This window comes from Cucumis melo, chromosome 8, assembly GCF_025177605.1.
Source record: "Cucumis melo cultivar AY chromosome 8, USDA_Cmelo_AY_1.0, whole genome shotgun sequence".
Taxonomy (NCBI): Eukaryota; Viridiplantae; Streptophyta; class Magnoliopsida; order Cucurbitales; family Cucurbitaceae; genus Cucumis; species Cucumis melo.
In genome coordinates, this window is record NC_066864.1 from 13,004,260 (window position 1) to 13,021,999 (window position 17,740).

Consider the following 17,740-nt stretch of genomic DNA (forward strand, 5'->3'; position numbering starts at 1 on the left):
TCTTTGTGTGTTATTTCTTTAGGGACAACAATGCCTTTTAACACTCCTCCTTCATATTTTCTTCGTCCCTCATCCCATTCACCACCGTGACGCACTAAAATCTGAACATGTGTCATCCTTAAACTACCTTAAGTAGTTTTGTATCTTCAAAAATTGATTTGAACTTAAGAACCTACAAAATGCGTGCAAGATGTAAAGAAATGGATTAGGAGGTGTACCAATTTGATTTTGAAATAAATAGTGGAAGTTTGGAACGTGCGAGATGTGTGCGAGATACATGCGAGATGTGTGCGAGATACGTGCGAGATAAAGCATGAGGGCCTAAGAGAGTTACTAAACATGCAAAGAATAGCTCTAAATGGATTAGGAGGTGTACCAAGTTGATTTTGAAATAAATAGTGAAAGTTCGGAACGTGCGAGATACATGCGAGAAGTGTGCGAGATACGTGCGAGGTAAAGCATGAGAGCCTAAGAGAGTTACTAAACATGCAAAGAATAGCTCTAAATGGATTAGGAGGTGTACCAAGTTGATTTTGAAATAAATAGTGAAAGTTCGAAACGTGCGAGATACATGCGAGATGTGTGCGAGATACGTGCGAGGTAAAGCATGAGGGCCTAAGAGAGTTACTAAACATGCAAAGAATAGCTCTAAATGGATTAGGAGGTGTACCAAGTTGATTTTGAAATAAATAGTGAAAGTTTGGAACATGCGAGATACGTGCGAGATAGGTGCGAGATAAAAAAAAAATACGTGCGAGATAAAAAAAAAAACCTGCATTCCTTCTATTCCTATTGCTTACTCCTCCTCTATTTGATCCAACTAAATCCTCATCCTCTAGTTCAATTCATTTTTCACTACCCATTGAACTTTCTAAGAACCTAAAACCAAAATTTGACTAAACTAATTTACGGCAAATAAGTCCAATTCCAAAAACCAGACAATTACGGATGAAAATAGCACCAAATACCCTAACAAACATTTACTTACAGCAGATAAATTGAAAATCGGTTAGACATGAAACTCACCTAAATAAGACGCTCGAAGTTGATTGAATGGTCCGAATAGGAGCGACGAAATGCACTGGACAACGACCGACGAAGGGCAAGCGACGAAGGGCAAACGACGATGGGCAAGCGACGATGGGCAAGCGACGATGGGCAAGCGACGATGGGCAAGTGACGATGGCCGGAGTAGGTTCAGGTGTTCTACACGAAAGAAAAGAGAAGGGAAAGGGAACTATACGCGAAAGAGAAGGAATCGATGGTGGAGAGAAGGGAAAGCAACGTGGAAGAGGGAAAGGAAAGGAAGGGCATTTTTGTCTATTCACACCCAAATTGTCCTAAAAGTCTTTCTTTTGAAAGCTTGTCCCAAAATTCATTTAAATCTCTTTTTTTAACCTATTTTTGGCAATTTCCCAAGGCATTTTAGTCTCTTCATAGTTCATATCCCATGTTGTCATATAACTCGAGTTTTTAAAACAAACCCGTCAAAGTTGGCCTTTTTGTGGTAATTTCGCAAAGTTTCTTCTCCATGATTTTGCTCTCGCGGATTATTTTACTCTTTCGTTTTGAATCTCTTTTCTGCATTTAGCCAAGTGGAAGAAAAATCTAGTTCTGTTCTTTCATCACTTTACCTCTTCTTTCAGTCTTCTTTAATTGTTTGCTTCTATAGCTTGTTATTCAAAATTTTGAAACTTGTAGTGTTTTTTTCAACCTGGGTATTCAATGTTCTCTGGATTAATGTTCTTCCGTTTGGTGCTGAATCGTTTTTACTCTTCTAATTTTATAATTTCATCTAATGCTCTTATTGCCCGGTATTCTCGATTGGGTCAAATCGAGAAGGCTCGGGCTGTGTTCGATGAAATGCGTGACAAAAACATCATTTCATGGAACTCAATTGTTGCTGGCTACTTTCAGAACAAACGGCCTCAGGAAGCCCAGAACATGTTTGATAAAATGTCTGAGAGGAATACTATATCTTGGAATGGTTTGATTTCTGGGTATATTAACAATGGGATGATCAATGAAGCTAGGAAAGTGTTTGATAGAATGCCTGAGAGGAATGTTGTTTCGTGGACTGCAATGGTTAGGGGGTATGTGAAGGAGGGTATTATTTCTGAGGCAGAGACACTTTTTTGGCAAATGCCTGAAAAGAATGTAGTATCTTGGACGGTGATGTTGGGTGGCCTTATTCAAGAAGGACGGATGGATGAGGCTTGTAGGCTTTTCGATATGATGCCTGAGAAGGATGTGGTGACACGAACTAATATGATTGGAGGATATTGCCAAGTAGGCCGTTTAGTGGAAGCTCGTAGGCTTTTCGATGAGATGCCTTGCCGGAATGTCGTGTCATGGACTACGATGATAACAGGATATGTGCAGAACCAACAAGTGGATATTGCTAGAAAGCTGTTTGAAGTCATGCCAGAGAAAAATGAGGTTTCATGGACTGCTATGCTGAAGGGCTACACCAATTGTGGGCGGCTTGATGAGGCTTCAGGACTTTTTAATGCAATGCCAATTAAGTCGGTTGTTGCTTGTAATGCAATGATTCTTTGTTTTGGTCAGAATGGGGAGGTCCCAAAAGCAAGACAAGTGTTTGATGAAATGAGAGAAAAGGATGAAGGAACATGGAGTGCTATGATTAAAGTGTATGAACGGAAAGGCCTTGAGTTAGATGCACTTGAGTTGTTTCGTATGATGCAAAGAGAAGGAATAAGGCCAAACTTTCCTTCTTTGATCAGCGTTCTTTCCGTTTGTGCTGGCTTGGCTAATCTCGATCATGGTAGAGAGATACATGCCCAGCTTGTGAGATCCCAATTTGACCTTGATGTCTATGTTGCCTCCGTTCTTCTCTCGATGTATATAAAGTGTGGCAATCTGGCGAAAGCAAAACAAGTATTTGATAGGTTTGCAGTTAAGGATGTTGTCATGTGGAACTCGATTATCACAGGATATGCCCAACATGGTCTAGGGGAGGAAGCATTACGAGTTTTCCATGATATGCATTTTTCAGGTATCATGCCAGATGATATCACATTTGTTGGAGTTCTTTCGGCATGTAGTTACACTGGCAATGTGAAAAAGGGCTTAGAAATTTTCTATTCCATGGAAACAAAGTATCAAGTGGAACAAAAAATTGAACATTATGCCTGCATGGTTGATTTGCTTGGTCGAGCTGGTAAACTAAATGAGGCAATGGATCTAATAGAAAAAATGCCAATGGAAGCTGATGCTATTATTTGGGGTGCCTTATTAGGTGCTTGCAGAACCCACATGAAATTGGATTTGGCTGAAGTTGCAGCCAAAAAGCTTCTATATCTTGAGCCTAAAAATGCAGGGCCTTTCATTTTGTTGTCAAATATTTATGCATCTCAAGGTAGATGGGGTGATGTTGCTGAGTTGCGGAGAAATATGAGGGATAGGCATGTGAGCAAGTACCCAGGCTGTAGCTGGATTGTTGTAGAGAAGAAAGTTCATAAGTTTACAGGAGGTGATAGCTCGGGACACCCTGAGCATTCTGAGATCAATAGAATATTAGAGTGGTTGTCTGGATTGCTAAGAGAGGCAGGATATTACCCAGATCAAAGTTTTGTGCTACATGACGTAGATGAAGAAGAGAAAGTGCAAAGCTTGGAGTACCATAGTGAAAAACTTGCTGTGGCATACGGACTTTTCAAAATACCTAAAGGTATGCCGATTCGTGTAATGAAGAATCTCCGTGTTTGTGGGGATTGCCACGCTGCAATTAAACTAATTGCAAAGGTTACAGGAAGAGAGATCATCTTGAGAGATGCCAATCGCTTCCATCATTTTAAGGATGGCTCATGCTCTTGCCAGGATTATTGGTGATCTCCAATATGTTTCATTGTATTGAGCTAGAATTAATGCATATCGACATTTGCCCACATGAGGCAAATGAGTGATGACCAATCTCATTCACCCCTATGGCCCGGCCCCTATACATGTTGATTTTGCAACTGCAATCTATCACGCTGGTGGAAAAAGGGAAATCTACAAACATTTTGGAACTACTAGTTGTCTGATCCATCAGCCAAGTGAGTAAATTTCAATGTCAATCTACTTCTTTGTGCATAAAAAATGTTTGTTTGATAAAGCCTGAAGTAGACCAACCTAAGTTGATATTGGATATTTTATAGGTGCAGCATTTTGACGATCAGCTCTACTGTGGAATCTTGAAAATTTGTTATGACGAGTAGCCTGGTCACAAGGCTTGCTTATCTTAAACAAATTTAAGAATTTGACTTTACGGAGAAAGTTTACTTAAGGGCGCCACTAATTCGCAAGACAAAATCCCTTTCAATACGTATCAACATGGCTTACTTAAAACCTCCCACAGTTACGAGGCTCTTAGTTGTAAAGAATTGTTTTTAAAATTCTTTTGCACATTCCTTCCACCTATGTAAAATCCCAAATTAATGATAATTTAATTTTAGTTATGTTAAGTATAATTTTAAAAATTTTGGGTGTAATTTTCTTTCAAGTTGGAATTTTGATTAAGGTTATTTGTTTTAAGAGATTTCTAATCGGAGAAATTTGATTTAATTGGATGTGTTTATTAATTAATTAAATTTGAAGTTGAAATAATTATATTATTTAGATAATATAATTAGGTAAGGGTATTTATTTGGAAAACTTACATAAATATAATAAAATTATAAACTATTTATAGTCTATATAACAAGCTATTAAGGTAAATTATTTTTTCGGAATTCTTTATTTGCCCTTAATCTTTTATAACGATCTTTCAAATATGATTTTCTTCATGATCGTCGTTTTCGAGTTATTCATCTTGTCTTTTATATATGTTTCATCTTTATCATTTTTTGTCTTTTTCATAATTTTCGACAACGTTCGCTCTCATATCCATCATCTTCGATAACATTGTTTCTCTTGTCATCTAGGACAATTAAGATCGCGTATATTGTTCTGTTAATATCGTTTCAGTTATTTTGGTTTCGGTGAGCGTTCTAAATATTGTTTTTTCTTTGAACTATTTAGTTGATTATAAAATTTCGTTTAGAATTATATATTTCAGCGTGAAGATAGAATGTTTAGAATATGTAGGTATTACTGTAAGACATTCTTTATTTGGTTATGAAGATCGTTGAAGATTTTGATTACTGTTTACATTGATTCAAGAATTTATATTTTAGTATGTTGTTTGTAAGAATTTAAGGGTTTGTTTTTCCTTTTGAACTTTTAAGAATCATCGTAAGAATTGTGTATTTCATTATAAAGATTGATAGTTTGAAGTTTTTCAGGATAATTTTCATTGATTTACTTAATCGTTTACCTCTATCAATATACAGACGATCGTTTTGAAGATCGTTTACCTTTATCAATATACAGACTTTTTTGTTATATATCGTTTAACAATATACAGACGATTGTTTTGTTATATGAATAGATTGTTCATCTTTATGAACACGCAAATTTTCAATATTTTGTATGATCAGCGTCTTTAAACGATCGTGTATCAAATTCAATACAATTGTTTAAACGATTAGCATCTTTAAATGATCGCATATCAAATTCAATAGATGGTTTAAACGATCAGTATCTTTGAACGATAGTGTATCAAATTGAATACGATAGTTTAAACAATCAGTATCTTTAAACGATCGTCTATAACTTATTTTATACGATGATTTAATTTAATATATACGATCGTCTATTGGTGTTAAACGATCGTTTAGTATTCTCTTATTACATCTAAATACTTAATTATATTTTCTTATTTTCCATATTAGAATATCTATTCTTATTGGAGGTCAAATAGAATGGCTGCAATGTTTATGAAAATTACTCAGTGTTTGAAATTTTGGTAGATATGCGAGTCAGCTTTAATTCTTTGGCTGCTTTGACATGTGAATAACTTGAATTGGTTGAATCAGTTGAGTTATCTGTTTTACTTGATTTTGGTAAAAGTAATGTTCAAACTGTGGTACCAATAAAGAAGGATAATGATGTTGCTTGGTATTTAGCTTTTGCTAAAGATGCCACTAATAGACATCCATTAGTTGCCCATGTAAGTGTTAATTGTTTGAGAACGTCTTCTTCATCTAGTAACATACGAGAGAATGTTGATATGTCACTGAATATAAGTTTTTCTTCGTCTGTTTCAAATAATGAAGTTATAAGAGACATCTCATATTATTCGATTTGAAGGAAAAAAGTTTATTTGAAAGTAAATAAGTGCTTTCAAAGTGTTTTTGCATAATAGCAGCGAAGAACAACTTTCAATTTAGAACTACAACATCAAATTTGAGGTCTCTTGAATTTAGATGTTTGCAAGAATGCTGCAAATGGTATGTAAGGGCATCTTGTTATAAGAAGAGCGATATTTGGATGCTACGAAAATACACTTCTAACCATGATTGTTCATTGAGTATTGCCCAAAGTTCTCACATGCAAGCTTTTTCAATATTAATTGCCAATTGTTTGATAGATGATTTTAGATTCATGTCTACTGATCGTTCAATTCCTAAAGAGATTGTGCATAAGGCTCGTACAAATCTTGGAGTTAATATAAGTTACCAGAAAGCTTGGAGGGAAAAAGAACATATGATAAAGATATTATATGGTGACACAGTTGAATCGTATGCATTGATTCTAAGATTCTTTGATAAATTGGTTGAATCTAACCCACGTATGATAAGTTTTTTATATCAATTTTAAATTGATATGTAGATAGATGTGGATAGACTAATATCACAATCTATCTAGATAGACCAATATTGACATCTTTCATATTTTTTCTATTCTTTTTTGTTTTTGCTAATAGAAATGTGTTTTTAATTATTATAGATACATGCACTACTTTAGAAATGAATGATAGTGGTCATTTCAAGTTTTGTTTTATGTCTTTTGGTGCATCAATTGAGGGGTAAAAATATTGTGCATCAATTCAAGTTTTGAAGTGTAAGTTTGGTGGCATCCTATTAACAGCCTCATCACAAGATGATAACAATCAAATCTTCTCTCTTTCTTTTTCCATTGTAGATTCTGAAAATGATGTATCATGGACATGGTTTTTTGAGAAGATACGAGGTAGTTTTGCATAGCAGGCTAATTTAGTCATTATTTCTTATAGGCATCTTAGCATCCCCAAAAGAGTTTTAAGAGTGTTTCTTGATGTTGAGTAGTGTGTGTGCACAAAACATCTTTTAAGTAACTTGAAACTCCATTTTAAGAATCCAATACTTGATAAGTACTTCTTTAGCTGTGCTTATGCCTACACTATTGAAGAATTTGAGTACCACATGAGATGCATGGAGTTTGTTTGTTTAAATATTAGAGATTATCTTAGTAGTGTTGGTTTTGAGAAGTGGTCTCGGGCATATTCACGTAGACGAAGGTATAGAATGATGACATCAAATTGTACAAAAAGTGTAAATTCAGTGTTTAAAGATCTTAGAGAACTACTTGTGGCAACGATGTTTGGTTTAATTATGGATGTATTACAAAAGTGATTTTATGAACAAAGTTAAGGTGCTTCTACAATGAAGAATCACTTGACTTCTTGGGCTAAGAACGTTTTGCGTTTAAAACATGAAAAGTCGAGAAGATTATTGGTTAGATTTTTTTTTTATCTCGGACAGTTAGAGATATATTGCTATCTTTGTATATCCAATAAATAAAGATAGCAATTTATCTGTTCCTGTCTCATATAGCCACTGATAGATTGATATCTATATATATCTTATTTATACAGAGATTGAAATCTATTTCTTCTTATTTTATTAATTGTCCTTATTTGTGTTATGTATTAAGTTGATCCAGTAAGTACAACTTATTTGTTACCTTTATTCCTTTTTCTTTCTTTATTTTTCTTTCTTCTGCCTTTGCTTTACACATTATTGATTTGCTACACAATGCTTGTTGATTCTTGCTTACCATCTATTTGTAAAAAAGAAGACTAATATAAATTATATTCAATGAAATATATACAATCAGTATAGAAACAGACATGTTTGTATATGGGATAGATCATGATAGATATAGATTGATCGAAATGAATATATATTAAAACCTCTTTGTATGCGATATAGATCTTGCTAGATATATATGGATGATGGAAATAGATCGAAATGAATATAAATTCAAACTTTTTTGTATGCAAGTCAGATCGTCGATCGCGACATTTTTGTTAAAGTAGTTACTAGGATATAAACGATTGATGAGGAAGACGATGAAAGAAAAAGTCTGAACAAGTTCCTTCACCTTTTTATAGGCCCTTCATTTTGATGGCATTTTTGTAATTACGAGTTGTTCGAATTTCTGTAAATGTTCGTTTATACTTATATAAACGATCGTTGAAATTTCTCTACATGATCGTGTATACTTAAACTTTTTCGTCATCTTTTACTGTTTATTACCTTATCGTTTATATAATGTATAGAATCGTGTATAATTATCATTTATATTTTCAAACATGATCAGACGCACATATTAGATAATCGTTAAAAATAATTTACGCGATCGTTAAAGATAATCGTTAAAGTACTTTGTTATCGTTTAGCGTTTATTGTTGGTCATTTATGTATTTGGTAATTTATAAGATCGTGTATCAATTGTATATTATTCTACACGATGCCATTTAATAATCGTTTATTAACATTAGTCGAGCACGGAAGAACGATTAATCGCGCATTTATTGTAATATTTTTTGTATTTCGCATTGTGGGTCTATGGGCTTTTTCCGTTTCGAAATTGTTCTATAGTGTAAATAACTTGCCGCTTTGTTATATTATTAAAAAGACCCCTATTTATTTTAGGAAAGATAAAAGTGATTGATTGGTGAGAGAGGGAGATTTGAGTTTAAAAAGTAGATTTGAGGGGTTTAAATGAGGAGATAGAGGGAGTTGTTTTATTGGGAATAAAATAAGAAAATGATAAAAGAAAAATAATAATAATTTTTTATTATTTCATTAAATAGCCCTTGGGAAGCATGAAGGGTTATTATTCATCATCTTCCTCAAGCAAACCCTAAAGAAAAAAAACCCTAGCTGCCCTCGACGTCGCTACCCATCTCCGATCGACGATCGTCGCGTAAGCCTACTCATTTTCGTGCAAGTCGTTCGTCCCCCATCGCAAGCGTCGCCGCGCCGTCGTCAAGTCGGTTCGTTTCGCCATTTTCAAACCACCACAAGCATCACCGATCGTTGCCATCACCATCCTCGAGTCGTCCGGTCGCGTCATCTTCATCGTTAACGAACGTCAGTAAATGAGCAACCGTCGAGCCACACGTGCACAAGATCTACTCACACCAGCTAGGGGTGAGCATGGTGGGCCGAAAAACCGAAACGACCGACCGAAACCGAACGAACCAATGTCGGGCGGGCGGAAAACAGTATGGGCGATCAGGTTTCGGGTTTAGAAATTTGAAAACCAACTTTAGGACGGCCGGTTCAATATAGGAGGTCGGTCATTTGCTAAACTGACCGAACCGACTCCCTTTTTAAAATATATATATATATATATATTATATAATTTTGTAAATTAGGTTTCTACTTTCTAATTTCCTCGCGTCGCGACCCGCCGACCCAATCTTCCTCTTTTTCGCACGCTATCAGCGATTCAGCCGTCCCCGGAAGCGTTTTCGCAATCCCCGTCCTGCCGTCCGCACACCATCGGCCGCAATCGCCGCCATCCGCACGCCCAACCCGACACCCTCGCTCAGCCGCACGCCTAAATCGTTATTTGGAATTTTTTTTTCTTTTCGTTCTGAATATATGTGTATGCAATAAGCTTGTGATGAATCGTTGTTAAACTATTCATGTTGTGAATTTATGAATTTAACACCCAGATTCTTCTAATTCCACCATAAGATTTATGTTTGTTTTCATATTCATGTTGTGTTAAAAAGATTTATGTTTAGTTGATGAACTTATAACTTTGAGTCAATCACGAATTTAACACTTCTGATATACCATTTAACTTTGTTGGCATTTCAAACCTAATGAACATTTCAATTCAACTCTCTGTCTCTTGAGTACTGTAGCTTTAGACTGATGATATATTAATTTTGTCCATTTCTACTTTAATTGTCAGCCTTCCAGCTTGTCAAATACATCAATTTTTAAGATTTTCGTGCACCCCTATATCATTAATCCCTTCCTAAGCTGACTTTCCTTTGTTAATAGATATATATATTACACTTAATAGTTAACACTTAAACTCTCATACTAAGAAGAAAATAAAATAGTGTGGGGTAGCGTTTGGAATCTCCAATTTAAGAAAAGAATTAGAATAAATGACTTGATCAATTTGCTTAATTATATTAAATATTAACTCTGCTCACAAATCTCATACTTAGCCTATGCATTTTTCAAAAGCTATTATTATGCTAATATCTCTGCTTAAACCCTAATTAGGATTTTGTTTTATTTTTTATGGATGATTTGACTAAATTTTTTGAATGCAAAGTGTGTACGTGATATCTCTTGCTATTAATTAACCTTCCATCTTAATTAACACACTAAAATGGAATATCTTTTTTTACTCTCATTACAGTTAAATCAAATGGATTCAACGGATATGGAGTTAGAGTGTGATGGGAGTTGTGAAGCTTCAAAAATCGTAAGGGACGAAGATACGGATGGCAAGCGTAAAACCATTGATGTTGACCTTGATTCATATGGGAGAGAAGATGTTCCAAATCCCCCAAAAATAAGGAAGAATGTCAAACAATCAATGGTTTGGGACCACTTTGAGAGGCTTAAAGGTGATCCTAATGACCCTAAATATTGTGGAGTTGTTTATGCATGTCATTCTAAACGTAATGGTACTGGAACTATGAAGCATCATTTAGAAAATTGCAAAAAGTACCCTTACCAAAAAAAGAGAGACCAAACTCAAATGACATTAGCTTTTAAACCTAAAGACAAAGTTGGAGATAATTCTTCACAACTTGTATGTGAATCATTTAGTTTAGATGGTTGTCGGGATGCTTTGGTTGAGATGATAATAGTTGATGAATTGCCCTTTAAGTTTGTGGAGGGTAAGGGATTTAAGAAGTTTGTGGATAAATTAACATGTGGAAATCATACTAGATTTGTTGTTCCATCTCGATTTACTGTGGCTAGAGATGTGCTTAAGTTGTATGTTAATGAGAAGAATCGTTTGAGAGACATGTTTGTAAAAAATAAGTATAGAGTTTCTCTCACCACTAATTGTTGGACATCGGGACAAAATATTAATTACATGGTCCTAACAGCCCATTTCAATGATTCTGATTGGAAATTACACAAGAGAATACTTAGTTTTTCTCCAATTGAGAATCATAAAGGTGATACTATCGGTAAAACCATTGAAAAGAATTTGAAGGATTGGGGCATTGAGAGGGTAATGACTTTGACGGTTGATAATGCAAGTTCGAATGACACTGCTGTTGCTTATCTTTTAAAGAGATTCAATAAAGGATTATTGTTTGGTGGGGAATTTCTGCATGTTCGTTGTTGTGCCCATATATTGAATCTTATAGTAACTGATGCTTTTAAGGAACATAATGATTGTATTGATAGGATTCGATATGCTGTGCGATTTATAAGGTCTTCTCCTACTCGTTTTTTGAAATTTAAAAAGTGCATTGAACTTGAAAAAATTACTTGTAAGAGTTATGTGTCACCAAAAATATGATGCTTGAAGCTGCTGTTAAGTTTGAAAAAGCTTTTGATAGATTAGAAGATGAAGATGCCTCGTATAGACATGATATGTCACCGAATAAGGAAGATTGGACAAATGCTAGGATGTTAATACGATTTTTAAAAGTATTTTATGATGTCACATTACAGATTTCGGGTTCTTTGTATACTACTTCGAACTTGGTTTTCCATCAGATTACAGTGGTTCAGAATTGTATACGTTTGAATGCGGGTAGTAGTGCAAATGCATTGTTAGTTGGAATGGCTAATAACATGAAGGCAAAATTCGAGAAATATTGGGGAAACAATGAAAAGAATACTTTGTTGTTGTATGTTGCTATTGTGTTGGATCCTCGAAAGAAATTAAGATTGTATCTTTTTGTTTGAAAAAATTTTTTGGTCCCGAGGTTGCTGAATCCATGGGAAATGTAGTGGAACAATGTTGTAGACGTCTCTTTCATGAGTATAGTACTACTCGAAATAGGAGTAGACAAGGATGCAGTAGTACTAGTACAACTAGTACACAAACTGTTTCAGGCTTGGATGCTAATATTGATTTTGATTCGAATGAAAATGTGGGTGAAGTTTTGTCTACGACACGATTCTTAAGGAATTTGAAGATGATTCTACTACACCTTTCGAACAGGGATCATCGGAGATTGATATCTATTTGTTGGAAGCCAATGTTAGGACCGAAGGTGATTTTGACATACTATAGTGGTGGAAGATGAACAGTGATCGATTTGAGGTTCTTGGTCAAATGGCTAGAGATATTTTGGCTATTCCAGTTTCTACTATAGCGTCTGAGTCGGCTTTTAGTACTGGAGGATGTGTTGTTGACTCATCACGCTGCTCATTGGCCCCTAAAACAGTGGAGGCTCTCATATGTACTCAAAATTGGCTAAATTCTGATCCAATACATCTTCAATTTCAACATGAATTGGAAGAGGCTTCAAAATTTGAAGAAGGTATTTTCAAATCTTTACATGATATCTTTTGTAGTTGTAATGTGTAACTTTAGTGAAATCTTAAATTATTTAGTAAATTCTTCATATTGATTATGTAGGATTTCGGGTGGTTATGGAGAATGAAAAGGAGCTTGAAGACCTTCCAGATTTTGATAAGTTGTCAATTACCGATTATTAACTAATTCTGATCCAAGACTTGTAATATTTCTATTGACTAGATTATCATAGTGTTTTTGTTTCATACTTTGGTTGTATTTGTGACTATTAATAGTAATGTGGTGAACTGAATTGAACTTGGATGTTTCTAACCCTATAATATTTGATATATATTTCATTTTGGTAGTATGTTTAGATTCTTATTTTTATGTTGTTTATTTTATTAATTTGTGTAATACCTATGAACTAAGCATTGAAATTAATAGAACTTGATTTTATTTTTTCATCACAATTATATGATTTGAAGACAATATAGAATATATATCGTAGACTTTTTTATTGAAATTAAAAAGTGAAATAAAACATAATAACGTCATTCTTAGTTTTTAAAATCGTTTGTTTATCAAAAAGAAAGCAAGGAACATAGAAAAGGAAGGAGGAGGAGGAGAAGAAATAGGAAGGAAGGAAGGAAAGAAAGGAAGAAAAAAAGAAAGAAAAAAAAAATCGACCGACCCGAACCGAACCGAACCAACCACCGGTTGGACCGGCCGGTTTGGTTAGAACCGGCGGTCGAGGCCGGTTTTCATACTTCCGTGCCGACTTGTAGTCGGTTCGGGGCGGTTTGGTCGAAAAACCGACCCCGACCGTCCGATGCTTACCCCTAACACCAGCCATATCCGAGCCGTTCTTCGTGCCTTTACCAAGCCGACCAGCGTCGCGTGCCTGCCTTTTATAGTCGTGAGCCACAAGCCGCGAGCCGCTCTATCCTTCAGCCAGTCGCCTAGCCAGTTTCCCCTCCAACCAATCCATTTTAAGCGACCTAGCTTATTTTTGGCCTTTTGTCACTATTTTGGTAAGTTTTGATTGGGTTTTTGGCATACCCATCAAAGATTAATTTTTGGACCCTAATTAAATTAATTTTGGATTATTTAGTTAGACTTTATCTGGAAGTTTGAGATGTGGATTTTTCCCAACCAAGGATACGTCGGATTCGACCTCAACTTTAGGTAAGTTGAAACAATTGAACTTTTGGGTCTTTAAGCAACCATTAAATTTATTCTCTTAGTATTATACCCTTAATGTTTAGGATCTTCTTGGGAAGCTTGACCTTGCTATCAGGATTTTATTTCTTTGGATTTAGCTAATCTTTAGGTAAGAGATTCTCCTACTAGATCTTTAATTTGAAGTAAGAGCTTGCATATTATTTCCCAATGTGTATTGATGTAGCTGAAATGCGTAATGAGTTTATGCTATGATAACTGATAATTAGGACAGAGTTTATGTTTATGTTGACTGTTAGTTATGACATGGTGATGATCATGTTTAATGATGTTATGTTTATGCATGAATTATTAATCCCATCATTAAGACTACTACGATTAATATTCATGTCATGCTTATGATGCTATGTTATGCTGCATGTTATTGGATAGGGTGTACTGTTAGCTTTTTCTATTAGAATCGTACCCATATGAGTGTCCCTCGGGATCACCACCTTTTTATAATTGTGTAGTCCGACGGGATCACCAATCCAATATGAGATGATATGTTTACGAGTGGCTCGATGGGATCACTCACAGCTTGATTTTCTTAGTGTTTCCTTCGAGATTCACTAAAGACTAGTTTTGTCCTAGGTGTTCTTTTGGGTTCATCGAAGACCAGAGATGTTCCTACGGGATCAAAGATTGCACGTGTTCGGGTGCCAGTTAAGGGTACCACTTTACAGAACTCTAATATGAAGTTAACAGCCACCTAGCGCGACTAGCAGTAAGTCCCTTACTGAGTATACTTTTTATACTTACTTTCTTATGTTTAATTTTTCAGGCAGAGGTAGAGGTAAGAGCAGAGGAAAGTTGGCCAATGACAAGAAGTGACCGTTGCATGCCATAAGGAACCACTTTTGCTTCCGCCTAATGTTATTAGATTTGATTTCAGCATTTATGCACTTTTATTTATTTTACTCTTTAAAACTAGATAGGGCTCAAACTAGGAATTTATTATTTTGAGATTTTTTTTCTAATTATTTATTTATCTACGATTTTAAATGAGTATTTGAAGTTTTGACCATAAAAATTTGTTTTACCTTTCAATTTAATTTAAGAAATTTTAGTTTCCTTTTTAGTAGTAATGATCTTAGCTTAGTATAAAGAGTTGAGTCGTTACAGTTGGTATCAGAACCTAAGTTTTTAGGTTCTACATGAAGGAATGGAATTCCCAAAGCAGAAGCGTATTGACGCCGTGCAAGTGAAATTCAATTTGTAAAACCAATGAATTCAAAGAAAAACAATAAACAAAACTTAAGCATGCTTCTCATTGAGGAAAAGGTGAAAATAAACTAACCTTTGTAGAACCTTAAAGAATTGTTCTTCCAAACTTTCAAGACACCACAAAATCTTCCTTGTTATTGTCCAAGTAAAGAATCACAGAGGGTTGTGGGCTTCTGTAATTTTGGTGAGGGAAGAAATTGTGAGAGAATTCTGTTTCCTTTGGAATACAGAGAGATCGATAAGATAGTGCTTCAAGAAAATCTCACTCTTTTTTTTAAAAAAAAAATCTTAACAATGATATGGAGGGGGAAGTTATCAAAATAACTTCCTCCCTCTTTCCCACGTAGAATGACTCCCAAGGGAGTTATTCATTCTATTTATTTTAAAAAATATTAATTAAATTAAATTAAATCAATATAAATTTAATTAATATACATTATATCTCATATAATATAAACTTTATATTATATCATATATAATATAACCAATGGTTTAGATCTCTCATATAATCTATAGTTCTAATATGAATTGAATCCATATTAATTTTAACTTATAGTTTATTTATGAATCTTATTCATATTATTATTATTATTTGAATCATATTCAAATATCAACTTCTCTCTTAAAAACTTTACATTATAATGTATCAAATACATTATATTAATTGTATCATATACAATTTATTCCATTTACTCAATTTGAACAATTCAAATTAAACCAAAATAAATTTGATTCTCATTTATCCTTATTGAGCTAACAAGGGAACCTTATGGACCTACAAATTGAAGCTCCAATGAAATGAGATTAATTAATTAAACTCTTTAATTAAATTAATCTATATTCATTAACTATTGGTTATTCCACTAAAGACTAATAGTTGCACTCTTCTTACTGTAGATATATTTTAGTGTTCATTAGATATAACCAATCAACAGTGCAATGACCCTTCACAAATTGCTCGTAAGTACAACTAGGCCAAAAATTACTGTTTTGCCCCTCTAATTACATCTAACTCCTTAAGTACCACTGATTCCTCTAATGAACAATAATTATAGTCCTACTATAATTGAACTCCTCTCAGGTCAAGAAAGGGTGTGGCGCCACATTGTTCAAGCCCTGAAATTAGCCCTTAATAGAGCAATTTCTCTACTTACTCTATCTATAAAGAAGGAGTGAATTCCTTCTTGTGTAGTTGTGTTCCCAGCTCCCCAATCAGACGAATCCCCAAAATGGTAGGCATATTGAGTCGGCTACATAGGTCATTCTCACCCATACAAATCAAAGGATCGCCTTCATAAGCAAGAGTTCAATACTCACTCAGGATTCAGGTCAAGTCACCTATAGTCATCCTGGTGAAATGTAGTCTCAACTAGTAACGGTGTTAATAAGAGAGATTATTCATTTCATGGTCCGGTCTTATACAAACTCTTTATATAGAATACCTCCGCTCTAATGTCTCGAGATAAATGATTAGGATCAAATCATTTGTAGCATTTTAGAACAATTGTAACAACTACAAAGCAGGTCGTATTCGTAGTGTCACCAGGATAAGGTATCCAGTCTTATCCATTTACTACAGACCATTTAGGTTATCACTTAAACATGATCCACTTGTATGTCTCCATATACATGTTTAGGTTACAAAAGATAACCTTAGATGTTAGTTTATTGGTTTTGTGGATTAATGCAACTAAATGTCAAATAAAATAAATCACTTTATTTTATTAGATAAATAAAAAGTTTGTATAATATATACGATTACAAACTACAAGACCACGAGATTTAGGGCATCAATCCCAACACTACAGACTAACTTACGATGTAAGTCTTTGTTTTTGGTTTTACCCTATGGCTAATACGGTCCTTCGTCACTCGCCAGGTATGTTTTATGATTTATGGTCATGTTGTGATTATAATCTTCCCTGAATTAAATTAGATAATGTATAAATATTCTTATGATTGCATTATGAAAACTTCTATTGATGGAATTTAGGAAAAATGTCACACGTAGAGGTGCACGCACAGGTGGTAGTGGAGGCAGAGGAGCTGGACGTACCCAGTATGAAAAGCAACCTGTTGTACAAGCTGCCAACCCTACTGCAACTGTCACTCAAGCCGACCTCGGTGCAATGGAGAAGAGATACCAAGATATGCTAAGAGATGCCTTAGCACCATTTCATGCTGCTTAACAAACCCAGCCAGCCCCTGCTCAGACTCGAGCGGAACCCCAGCCCGTACCAAACCAACTGTCTACCAAGGCGAAACATCTGAGAGACTTTAGGAAGTACAACCCCAAGACATTTAACGAGTCCATGGATGATCCCACCAAGGCCCAGATGTGGTTGACTTCTATAGAGACCATCTTCAGGTACATGAAGTGCCCTAATGACCAGAAAGTTCAGTGCGTAGTCTTCTTCTTAGAAGATATAGGAACCGCCTGGTGGGAGACTGCTGAGAGGATGTTGGGTGGTGATGTCAACCAGATAGCTTGGGAGTAGTTCAAGGAGAGCTTCTATGCAAAATTCTTCTCTACCAGCCTGAGGTATGCTAAGCAGCAAGAGTTTCTTAACCTGGAGCAAGGCAACATGACTGTGGAGCAGTATGACGTAGAGTTTGACATGCTATCCCGTTTTGCTCCCGATGTAGTAAGGCTGCCAGAACCAAGAAGTTCATTAAAGGT

At 35.1% G+C, this 17,740-nt stretch overlaps 2 protein-coding genes across 2 annotated transcripts; both read left to right on the forward strand.

Annotated features, from left to right (window-relative positions):
• Positions 1 to 1,476: 1,476 nt before the first annotated feature.
• Positions 1,477 to 4,466, forward strand: LOC103495864 (pentatricopeptide repeat-containing protein At1g56690, mitochondrial-like). The gene is made up of 2 exons (XM_008457541.3): positions 1,477 to 4,058; positions 4,161 to 4,466. The coding sequence occupies exon 1, from the start codon at positions 1,726 to 1,728 to the stop codon at positions 3,850 to 3,852; it is 2,127 nt and encodes a 708-aa protein (XP_008455763.1). The 5' UTR covers positions 1,477 to 1,725; the 3' UTR covers positions 3,853 to 4,058; positions 4,161 to 4,466.
• Positions 4,467 to 10,563: 6,097 nt separating this feature from the next.
• Positions 10,564 to 11,664, forward strand: LOC127150661 (zinc finger BED domain-containing protein RICESLEEPER 2-like). Its single transcript, XM_051089162.1, has one exon. The coding sequence runs from the start codon at positions 10,564 to 10,566 to the stop codon at positions 11,662 to 11,664; it is 1,101 nt and encodes a 366-aa protein (XP_050945119.1).
• The last annotated feature ends 6,076 nt before the right edge of the window (positions 11,665 to 17,740 follow it).

Coding starts and splice junctions, on each gene's coding strand:
- LOC103495864 (XM_008457541.3), top strand. CDS start 1,726: ATGTTCTCTGGATTAATGTTCTTCCGTTTGGTGCTGAATCGTTTTTAC.
- LOC127150661 (XM_051089162.1), top strand. CDS start 10,564: ATGGAGTTAGAGTGTGATGGGAGTTGTGAAGCTTCAAAAATCGTAAGG.